This window comes from Mesoplodon densirostris, chromosome 20, assembly GCF_025265405.1.
Source record: "Mesoplodon densirostris isolate mMesDen1 chromosome 20, mMesDen1 primary haplotype, whole genome shotgun sequence".
In the NCBI taxonomy this organism is placed as follows: Eukaryota; Metazoa; Chordata; class Mammalia; order Artiodactyla; family Ziphiidae; genus Mesoplodon; species Mesoplodon densirostris.
The window spans coordinates 21567097-21579132 of record NC_082680.1 but is presented as its reverse complement, the minus strand read 5'-3'; the positions used below and the strand labels follow the sequence as shown (position 1 = coordinate 21579132).

Sequence of the window (12036 nt, the reverse complement as noted above, 5' to 3'; positions counted from 1 at the left end):
CCAGCAAGAGGAATACATCCCAGACGAAGGAACAAGATAAAACCTCAAAAGAACAACTAAGTGAATTGGAGATACACAATCTAACTGAAAAAGAATTCAGAGTAATGATAGTAAAGATGATCCAAGATCTTGGAAAAAGAACGGAAGCATAGATTGAGAAGATACAAGAAATGTTTAACAAAGAGCTAGAAGATCTAAATAACAAACAAACATAGATGAACAATACAATAACTGAAATGAAAAATACACTAGAAGGAATCAATAGAATAAATGAGGCAGAAGAACGGATGAGTGATCTGGAAGACAGAATGGCGGAAATCACTGCTGTGGACAAGAAAAAAGAGGGGCTTCCCTGGTGGCGCAGTGGTTGAGGGTCCGCCTGCTGATGCAGGGGACGTGGGTTCATGTCCCGGTCCGGGAGGATCCCACACGCCGCGGAGCGGCTGGGCCCGTGAGCCATGGCCGCTGAGCCTGCGCGTCTGGAGCCTGTGCTCCGCAACGGGAGAGGCCACAACAGTGAGAGGCCCACGTACCGGGAAAAAAAAAAAAGAAAAAAGAGTGAAAAGAAATAAAGACAGTCTAAGAGAACTCTGGGACAACATAAAACACACCAACACTCACAATATAGGGGTCCCAGCAGGAGAAGAGAGAGAGAAAGGACCTGAGAAAATATCTAAAGTGATAGTACCTGAAAACTTCCCTAACATGGGAAAGGAAACAGTCACCCAAGTCCAGGAAGCACAGAGAGTCCCAGGCAGCATAAACCCAAGGAGGAACACACAAAGGCACATAGTAACCAAATTGACAAAAATTAAGACAAAGAGAAAATATTAAAAGCAACAAGGGAAAAGCAACAAAACATATAAGGGAATTCCCATAGGTAATCAGCTGATTTCTCAGCAGAAACTGCAGGCCAGAAGGGAATGGCATGATATATTTAAAGTGATGAAAGGGAAGAACCTACAACTAGGAATACTCTATCCAGCAAGGCTCTCATTCAGACTTGACGTAGAAATCAGAAGCTTTACAGACAAGCAAAAGCTAAGAGATTTCAGCACCACCAGACCAGCTTTGCAACAAGTGCTAAAGGAAGTTCTCTAAGTGGAAAAGAAAAGGCCACAACTAGAAACAAGAACATTACAAATGGAAAAGCTCATTGGTAAAGGCAAACATTACAGTAAAGGTAGCAAGTCAACCACACACAAAATGATATGAAAGTCAGCAGTCGTGAAAAGAGGAGAATACAAATGCAGGATATTGGAAATGCACTTGAAATTAAAAGACCAGCAACTTAAAACAATCCTGTTTTTATATAGATTGCTGTATTAAAACGTCACAGTAACCACAAACCAAAAATCTACAATAGATGCACACACAAAAAAGAATAAGGAATCCAAACACAACAGTAGTCATCAAATCACAAGAGAACAAAAGAGGAAAGGAAGAAAAAAGACCTACGAAAACAAACCCAAAACAATTAATAAAATGGCAACAAGAACCTACATATCAATAACTGCCTTAAACGTAAACAGACTAAATGCTCCAACCAAAACTGGCTGAATGGATACAAAAGCAAGACCTGTATATATGCTGTCTACAAGCGACCCACTTCAGATCTAGGGACATATACAGACTGAAAGTGACGGGAATGAAAAAGGCAAATGGAAATCAAAAGAAAGCTGGAGTAGCAATGCTCATATCAGACAAAATAGACTTTAAAATAAAAACTGGGCCTCCCTGGTGGCGCAAGTGGTTGAGAGTCCGCCTGCCGATGCAGGGGATACGGGTTCGTGCCCCGGTCTGGGAGGATCCCATATGCCGCGGAGCGGCTGGGCCCGTGAGCCATGGCCGCTGAGCCTGTGCGTCCGGAGCCTGTGCGTCCGGAGCCTGTGCTCCGCAACGGGGGAGGCCACAACAGTGAGAGGCCCGCATACCGCAAAAAAAAAAAAAAAAAAAAAAAAAAAAAAAAAACTGTTCCAGGAGACAAAGAAGGACACCACATAATGATGAAGGGATCAATCCAAGAAGAAGACATAACAATTGTAAATATAAACGTACGCAACATAGGAGCACCTCAATATATAAGGCAAATACTAACAGCCATAAAAGGAGAAATCAACAGTAACACAATAATAGTGGCAGATTTTAACACACCACTTTCATCAATGGACAGATCATCCAGACAGAAAATCAGTAAGGAAACACAGGCCTTAAATGACACATTAGACCAGACAGACTTACTGATATTTATATCCATCCAAATGCAGCAGAATACACATTATTTTCCAGTGCACATGGAACATTCTTGAGGATTAATCATATGCTGGGCCACAAATCAAGCCTCTGTAAATTTAAGAAAACTGAAATCGTATCAAGCATCTTTTCCAAACACAATGAGGTAAGAAATCAACTACAAGGAAAAAACTGTAAAAAGCAGAAATACGTGGAGGCTAAACAATATGATACCAAACAACCAATGGATCACTGAAGAAATCAAAGACAAAATAAAAAAAAATACCTAGAGACAAATGACAACAAAGGCATGACAATCCAAAACCTGTGGGACACAGCAAAAGCAGTTCTAAGAGGGAAGTTTATTGCAATACAACCTTACTCAATCTCAGAATCTGACAATCTCAGAAAACAAGAAAAATCTCAAACAACCTAAACTTACACCTAAGGCAGCCAAAGAAAGAACAAACAAAACCCAAAGTTAGCAGAAGGAAAGAGATCATAAAAATCAGAGCAGAAATAAATGAAATAGAGATGAAGAAAACAATTTAAAAAAACAGTGAAACTAAAAGCTGGTTCTTTGAAAAGATAAAATTGATAAACCTAAACAAAACTGATAAGAAAAAAAGGGAGAGGAACTCAAATCAATAAAATTAGAAATGAAAAAGGAGACATTACAACTGACACCACAGAAATACAAAGGATCATAAGAGACTACTACAAGCAACTCTATGCCAATAAAATGGACAACCTGGAAGAAATGGACAAATTCTTAGAAAGATACAATCTCCCAAGACTGAACCAGGAAGAAATAGAAAATATGAACAGACCAATCACAAGTACTGAAATTGAAACTGTGATTGAAAAACTCCCAACAAACAGTCCAGGACCTGATGGCCTCACAGGTGAATTCTATCAAACATTTAGAGAAGCGTCAACACTTATCCTTCCAAAAGTCTTGCAAAAACTTGCAGAGGAAGGAACACTCCCAAACTCATTCTATGAGGCCACTATCACCCTGATACCAAAACCAGATAAAGACACAACAAAAAAAGAGAAAATTACAGGCCAACATCACTGATGAACAGACACAAAAATCCTCAACAAAACACTAGCAAACCGAATCCAACAATGCATTAAAAGGATCATAGGGCTTCCCTGGTGGCTCAGTGGTTGAGAGTCTGCCTGCCGATGCAGGGGACAAGGGTTCGTGCCCCAGTGTGGGAAGATCCCACATGCTGTGGAGCGGCTGGCCTGTGAGCCATGGCCACTGAGCCTGCGCGTCCGGAGCCTGTGCTCCGCAATGGGAGAGGCCACAACAGTGAGAGGCCTGTGTACCACAAAAAAACAAAAACAAAACAAAACAAAATGGATCATATACCATGATCGATACACCATGATACTACATAGAAAATCCTAAAGATGCTACCAGAAAACTATTAGAGCTCATCAATGAATTTGGTAAAGTTGCATGAAATACACAGAAATCTCTTGCATTCCTATACACTAACAACAAAGTATCAGAAAGAGAAATTAAGGGAAAAATCCCATTTATCATCCCATCAAAAAGAATAAAATACCTAGGAATAAACCTACCTAAGGAGGCAAAAGACCTGTACTCAGAAAACTGTAAGACACTGATGAAAGAAATCAAAGAAGGCACAAACAGATGGAGAGATATACCATGTTATTGGATTGGAAGAATCAATATTATCAAAATGACTATATTACCCAAAGCAATCTACAGATTCAATGCAATCCCTATCAGATTACCAATAGCATTTTTCACGGAATTGGAATAAAAAATTTTACAAACTGTATGGAAACACAAAAGGCCCCAAATAGCCAAAGCAATCCTGAGAAAGAAAAACGGAGCTGGAGGAATCAGTTCCCTGACTTCAGATTATACTACAAAGCTACAGTAATTAAAACAGTATGGTACTGGTGCTGAAACAGAAATATAAATCAATGGAACAGGATAGAAAGCCCAGAAATAAAACCACACACCTATGGTCAATTAATCTACGACAAAAGAGACAAGACTACACAATGCAGAAAAGACAGTCTCTTCAATAAGTGGTGCTGGGAAAACTGGACAGCTACATGTAAAAGAATGAAATTAAAACATTCTCTAACACCATACACAAAAATAAACCCCAAATGGATTAAAGACCTAAATGTAAGGCTGGATACTGTAAAACTCTTAGAGGAAAATATAGGCAGAACACTCTTTGACATAAATTGCAGCAATATCTTTTTGGATCCACCCCCTAGAGTAATGAAAATAAAAATAAAAATAAATAAATGGAACCTAATTAAACTTAAATGCTTTATCACAGCAAAGGAAACCATAAACAAAATGAAAAGAAACCCCACAGAATGAGAGAAAATATTTGCAAATGATGTGACCAACAAGGGATTAAGCTCCAAAATTTACAAATAATTCATGTGGCTCAATATCAAAAAAACCCCAAAACAACAGCCCAATCAAAAAATTGGCAGAAGACCTAAACTGACATTTCTTCAAAGAAGACATACAGATGACCAAGAGGCACATGAAAAGATGAGATGCTCAACATCATTAATTATTAGAGAAATGCACATCAGAACTATAATGAGATATCACCTCACACCAGTCAGAATATTCCCATCATCAAAAAGTCTACGAACAATAAATGCTGGAGAAGGTGTGGAGAAAAGGGAACCCTCCTGCACTGTAGGTAGGAATGTAAATTGGTACGGCCACTATGGACAACAGAATGAAGATTCCTTAAAAAACTAAAAATAGAGCTACCATATGACCCAGCAATCCCACTCCTGGGCATATATCTGGAGAAAATGGTTCGAAAGGATACGTGCACCACAATGTTGCAGTGCTGTATACTCTAGCCAAGCCTTGGAAGCAAACTAAATGTCCATCAATAGATGAATGAATAAAGAAGATGTGGTACATAAATACAATGGAATATTACTCAGCCATTAAAAAGAATGAAATGCCATTTGCAGCAACATGGAGGGACCTGGAGTTTATCATATTAAGTGAAGTAAGACAAAGACAAATACATGATATCGCTTATATGTGGAATCTTTAAAAAATCATACAAATGAACTTATTTACAAAACAGAAACAGACTCACAGACATAGAACCCAAACTTACGGTTACCAAAGGGGAAAGGTGGGTGGGAGGGATAAATTGGGAGATTGGGATTGACATATACACACTACTATATTTAAAATAGATAACCAACAAGGACCTACTGTATAGCACAGGGAACTCTATTCAATACTCTATTGGCCTATATGGGGAAAGAATCTAAAACAGAGTGGACATATGCATATGTGTAATAGTTTCACTTTGCTGTACACCTGAAACTAACCCAACACTAAATCACCTATAGTCCAATATAAACATTTTTTTAAAAGACATACTGGAATGCAACTTACACTTCCGTGTGGCTTCTTAATGGACTGGTCCTTGAACATGCAGGAAACAGAAAAGTATCATTTTTATTTTCTGGCAGTTGCCATTTCTTTTGTGGTGCTACCCTATCTGTCTGTGGAGTGGTGGAACTGAAGAAGGAAGCAACTTCTGATTTTGGCAGGTCATGTGTTACAGAATTAGAAAAAAATGGGCTGGTTTGAAAATTGCTGGGCAAAGCTTTCTCCTTTCCAGAAAGTATTACCGATAATAAAGGACAAGGCTCACACTGCATTTCAAACTTGGATTATTGCGTATATACTGTAGCGTTCCAATTCAAGTAAGATTCCAGCTACTTACTGTTTGCAAGTATTCTCAAACCCATAGTGATTACTTTGCATAGGAATGTTGGCAGTTACACTGTTATGACATAAGGACATTTAAGACCAATTAAGCCTTTTATAAAAAGTAGGATGAAGATTCTGTGGCCTTTACCTCACCAAATAAATAGGCAAAGTATGTTTAACTGCACTCAGATTCCTTCGGACTCGATTAAAAAACCTTTTTTTTTAAGGAATGGATAAATTTGGCTTAATCACAATGGAGAGTTTTTCACTGATCTCCGAAGTGTAAAACATGAAGGGTGGGGATGGGATGGGATTTCAGAAGGAACGGAGGCTTAAATGTGGAGGTTGCCTGTGGGGTGTATCACAATGATTTGCATTGATTTGTTTTGTTCTTTGTAAGGAGTAAGATAGCTCCTTGCCTTGTTGCTTTCACGACTGGGAGGAATAGTGTTTCTTTGATTATTTAGTCTCCCGTCAGCCACATTGATACTGGAATTTGTTCCCTCTCTGCTTAGGTATCTCCATACTTTCTTGGACAATTAAGTGGAAAAGATAGTGCTTCTTTCCCTTATGCCATCATTTTTACTGTACCCAATCTGTGACTTTAGGAGCACCAATTTTTAAGGGTAAGTCTCTGGGAAGCAGAGAGGGTTTCTTAAATAGGTAAGGGCCTCCTAAGGACTTGGAGAGTTTAGGGGAAAAAAAGGGGGAGGATGGGCTTGGGACGAAGAGATTCTATACAGCAGGACATTTTAAGATTACAAATCTTTTACTTATCCAGAATCAAGACATATTGGAGAATTAAAAATAAGAAAACTGCTCAGTTCTTTTGCCTAATTTACTGTAATGCATATATCAGTCACCTTAGATCCTTTTCGGAAAAAAGTCATTTAAAAAACCTCATTTTGGGCTTCCCTGGTGGCGCACTGGTTGAGAATCCGCCTGCCGATGCAGGGGATATGGGTTTGTGCCCCGGTCTGGGAAGATCCCACATGCTGCGGAGCAGCTGGGCCCGTGAGCCATGGCCGCTGAGCCTGCGCGTCCGGAGCCTGTGCTCTGCAATGGGAGAGGCCACAACAGTGAGAGGCCCGCGTACTGCAAAAAAAAAAAAAAAAAACCTCATTCTAATGTAATGCAAGGATATAACATCAGGAAAAGCTCAAGCTGATTAACACAGCAAACCATTTTTTTAAAATCTGGAGCTTCCTACTTTGTAGCTAATTGACTATTTATTTATTTATTTATTTATTGGCTGCGTTGGGTCTTTGTTGCTGCGTGAGGGCTTTTCTCTGGTTGTGGCGAGCGGTGTGCAGGCTTCTCATGGCGGTGGTTTCTCTTGTTGCAGAGCACAGGCTCTAGGTGCACGGGCTTCAGTAGTTGCAGCAAACGGGCTCAGTAGCTGTGGCTCGTGGACTCTAGAACACAGGCTCAGTAGTTGTGGTGCAAGGGCTTAGTTGCTCCGTGGCACGTGGGATCTTCCCAGACCAGGGCTCGAACCCATGTCCCCTGCATTGGCAGGCAGATTCTTAACCACTGCGCCACCGGGGAAGTCCCAGCAAACAGCTTTTTATAAGCAGTGTTGGTATTTATTTTCTCAAGGCAGTTCGACAGGCTCTGGAGTTATGCCCTCTGAGTTTGAATCCGGCTATGTGTTAGTGCTGTGACAGGTGCAGATCACAGCAGCACTATCTCCTGAGCTCGTTCTGTGCATTTAGAGACCGTTGCAGGGGAAGTATTTAGCATTATTCCTTACACAGATTAAGTATTGCTCAATAAATCCAGTTGCTGTTATTTCTACCAGAAATATTAGTATGTACACCATGCATAACATATAAAGGTAATAACAGAAAACAAAATTTCAAAATCCAAAAATAGATGCTAGAGTAAAATCTACTCACTGACTTACCTAGGACTGTTTTGCTTATTAACTGAGGTACCGGCGCAAGGCAGGTAAATGTGCGTGCTGAGGAGTCAGGAGAGCATGCTGGCTCACCACCACCACGGAGGGGTCAAGGTGAAGTACATGCAGATCTGTTTATGAGGCCACCTGCAGCTACTCAGTAAACGTCAGTGTCCTAAACCCATCTTCCTGGGATAAAGAGGAGATGAGGGGAATCATTCCTTTCACATTGTAGATGCCAGTGCCCATGTGCCTGGACAAACTCCGTATAGCGTGGGAATGGAAGATTAGAGATACGATGAGGCCAACAGATCAGGAAACGACTGCCGGGGAAAAGACAGTTTATTACAGTTCCTTCGGGGAGGGGCACGCCGTGCCCTGGGGCGGGGGCAGGGCTGCGTGGGGAAGCACCTGTGGGCCAGGAGGCGGAGGGGAGGGGCCTGTGCTGTGGTCTCTGCGGGAAGGTACGGGCAAGGCAGGGGAGCACATGTAGGACGGGCCGGTTTGGGTAGTTTCCGCGGGCTCTGGGGCACAAAGACAGTCCCGAATTGTCTGGAGCCCGGTCCTGGTGTGATCAGGGCAGGTGGAGAGTGGCCTGGAGTGTGAGAGCCTGATCAACGGGGTGGTTAGGGGAGTGGACTCCGGACTCGCTGGTTTGCATGAGAAGCAAGCACGCTCGGTCTGAGTTGTCGACTACGAGTGGGCACTAACTGGCTGACCCTGGGAGGGGCAGTCTCTCCGCGGTGGGCAAGGCCGCAGAGGTCAAAGCATCAGAGGACAGAAAAGATCCGCTTAACGTCAATACAACAGGGTGTGGCTTCACTGTCAGCCTGAGCTTCTAATACGCTGAATGCGTTTGCCGCGTCCCGCCCGGCAGCTCCCCTGGACGTGCCGTGGCTCCACAGCGCACCTCTCGTCCCCCCGCCCCGGAGCTCTTCACTGCCCCTGCCTCCTCCCGTCTCCGGGCTTGGCATCGCTTTGCGCCATCTGCCGGGCTGCGCGTCTGTGCACTCAACCCTCCCCGCTCCCTCTTCCCACGCGCAGTCAGCCTTCCACTGCGACCTGCTTGCTACCCCGCCTCATCGTGTGTCTTCAAAGAGCGAATCTGGCCATGGAACTTGCTCTTCGGCCCGTGCTTTCCTGTGGGTCCTCCTGTCTCTGCCAAGATCCCTGTGATTGAGTCTCAACCGGCCTCCTCCTCCGCTAGTCTTTTTCTCCTGGAAACCAACTGATTTTTCAACATCAGACCCCATCAATTTTCTATTGAAAAGCCTTGAATGGCTTCCTGGTGATTATGGTGCAAGTTCAAAATCCCGGGCATGACACACAAGGCTTCCCAAGCAGACCCCGGCCACCCTTCTGACTTGTGACACTCCCTTACTGTGGAGGGTCAGCCACACCTGACCTCTGGCCGGCTCTCGGTCCACAGCTAGCTGCCACCCCTTCTCTCCTACCTGATGAAGGCCCATCGTCCCTAAGACTCAGGACATGTGTCACCTCCTCTGAGAAGCCACCCCCAGTCCTTCTAACTGTACTCAGACCCTCTTTCCTTCACATCTCCTTAATAGTTCTCATCCACCCCCTTACAGAAAAGATCTCAGAGTAGCTTGGCTGTTTTTGCCTGTGACTTTTCCATCACATCTTATTCCTTATTCATTCAGCAGATCTTTGTTGAGTATTTGCCCTCTACGAGGCATTGTGCCAACTGTTGAGGGTACAGAAATAATAGAGAACTGCAAGAATCTAATAGCCTCCTTGGGGAGAATGGGAACCAAAGACACAACCAGAGAAACTTGCGAATGTCTAATTCCAATTAAAATGTGATACCTGCAGCAACAGGTGTATCGACAAAGTCCTGTGGACACAGAGAAGAAAGAACTCTGCCGGACAATCAGGAAAAGCTCCAGGAAGTAGCATTTGAGGTGGATCCTGACAGATGAGGGCGAGTTTATTGAGATGGAAGAGCAGGGAGAGGTGGGGAGGGTTGGTGATTCGATGGCTCTTCTCTTTCCCTAAGCGCCCACACAAGAAAAATGATATCCATGTGGAAAAATGCTCAAACCAGTTTTCCTTTTTCTCCCTTGAACACTGGAATATTCCCTCTAGGTGTCCTTGATTACGTGTCCTTGTGTTTCTCGGTCTTAACTAGTGGCTCAGGGGAGCAGACAGCCAGACACAACTGCCTGCATTTCTCAAGGTTTGTTAGATGCAGTGAGAAAAGCGTTAACGCAGCACCTCCCCCCCATGAAGCTGGAACTCGCTTCACCAGAGTTAACTGCTTAGTTGGGATGAGTGTTCACACTGCCATCCTCTTTACACTTAGATTTATGATTACTTGAGTCTGAGGCCGTTTTCAAAACCTTCTCTACTGGGAAGTTTACTCTATTAATAGGCCTTCCAAAAGTCCATATGCCTCAGTGCCATAGGAATGTGAAACGACCCCTAGGGCCCCAAATATTGCAGCCTCGCTTTTAGCTGTCAAGCATACTTCGGAGTCAAATAATCCTCTTTAAAGGCCTGGCCCTGCTGCTCACTGGTGTGTGCCCTTGGGGAAGTTATTTAACCTCTTGGAACCTTAGCTTCTTTCTTGGTGAATGCAGAGCTTACCTCATAGAGCGTTATGCGTTTAGGATTAATCAAATAATGCAACATGGTGAATGACGTGGTTCCTAGTGTATAGTAAGTCCTTAGTAAATGGAAGGTGCCTATTTTTGGTGATGTTATTAATATTATGCGCAGCCAGTTCTTATGTGGGCGAGAGAGATGTCGTAGGTAGATAGTGAATTATCAGTTTCCAAAAAATCAGGCAGCATTAAGACAGATGTGGGGTGGAGGGTGGGAGAAGCAGGTAATAACCCCTTTATGTCTTTGTATGTTTTATTAAATGTTGTCAAAACACTTTAAAAAACATCACGTCATGTGTCATTATAGGAAAGCTAAAATAAGGGATGGGAGCATTTGACATGTTTTCGTCTAACCATTTTGTCTGAATTGAATGCCACTTGGTTTAATTAGTTGATGATACAGCAATTTCTTCATTTTATTTTCATCCAACTCCAGCTTTTAGTTTGGAAGTCTTTAAGTAAAATCATGCTTTTTAGTCCAGATAGACACTCATTCTCACTTCTTAGTACTGATATATATTCCTACTTGTAGAGGGTTATTTAGTGTGTCTATGTGTGTTTCCTGAAAGGAAGCAGTGCTGAAAGGAAGCAGTGCTGTATTTAGAGTTCAGGATTCTTAATCAGAAATCCAGTTAAGCTGTGAAATTACAATGGAATAGGTAGTTATAGCTAATTCGTCTAGTTTTCTCTTTATGTCTGATCTTAATGTCATAAACAGAAATGTTTGACTAGGTTTTTAGTAAAAAGCCTCTTTCCTTTGTAGGAACATTGGTTGCCTGCATTTACAATTTTATATGGAGCTCTAGAAGTAGACATGAAAATGTGGGTGCAAAAAAAAAAAAAAAAGACAGTATGACTTGCTGTTCTTATCATTGAGAATATCATTTCCTATTTCCTTTGTTCATTTCTGTGCTTTCTTCTCATCTACCCACATAGGAAGAACGTTGGTGAAAAGCACAGAAACCAGTGACTTTTATGGCTGTGGAATTTCCATGGAGAAAAGAGCATCAGAACGCACCTGGACCATCTTTTGTACCCGGCAAACCCTCCACACTCCCTGGCGTGTTCTGTGAATTTGAGTGTATGTGTGTTCAGGGTGCTTTCAGGAAGGAAGCACACCTAGCCTGTAGACAAGGTGGGGAGAGGCGGGGCGGGGCGGGGGGTGGGAAGGATGGGAGAGAATGTGGAGCAAATGTTTTACAACCTGAACCTCAGAACTGTGATCCTCCAAGGAGAGCGCTACTTGAAGAAAAAAAAAAAAAAAAAAAAGTCGAATGGCTTCTCAGGGATTTTGTTTTCCGTGCACATATAAGCCATAATTCCAGTACAGGTGGCAGTATTTAGAGCACTCAGATTTCAGTTTTGTTAAATGTGAAAGAGGGATCGACTGACCATTCATTGCTGTTCCGTAACTAGTGTAAAATATGTATATGTTTATCTTTATTTTTATAATACGCAAATACATTTAAATTTATACAGTTTGAAGCTTCTAGAGTTAGTTAACACTGGGTGCA

General features: G+C 42.4%; 1 protein-coding gene across 2 annotated transcripts in view; it reads left to right on the top strand.

Moving 5' to 3' along the window:
- Positions 1–11664, top strand: part of MFHAS1 (multifunctional ROCO family signaling regulator 1) — a 131192-nt gene extending 119528 nt beyond the window's left edge. The window contains exons 4-5 of one of the 2 annotated variants that reach the window (XR_009530796.1): positions 6514–6624; positions 11459–11664. Coding sequence is in view for 1 of the 2 variants with exons in the window: in XM_060085990.1 (XP_059941973.1) it covers positions 11459–11492 (34 nt within the window). In the remaining variant the exon portion in view is untranslated. The remainder of the gene's footprint in view (positions 1–6513; positions 6625–11458) is intronic. The other variant, XM_060085990.1, reaches the window with a different exon arrangement.
- The last annotated feature ends 372 nt before the right edge of the window (positions 11665–12036 follow it).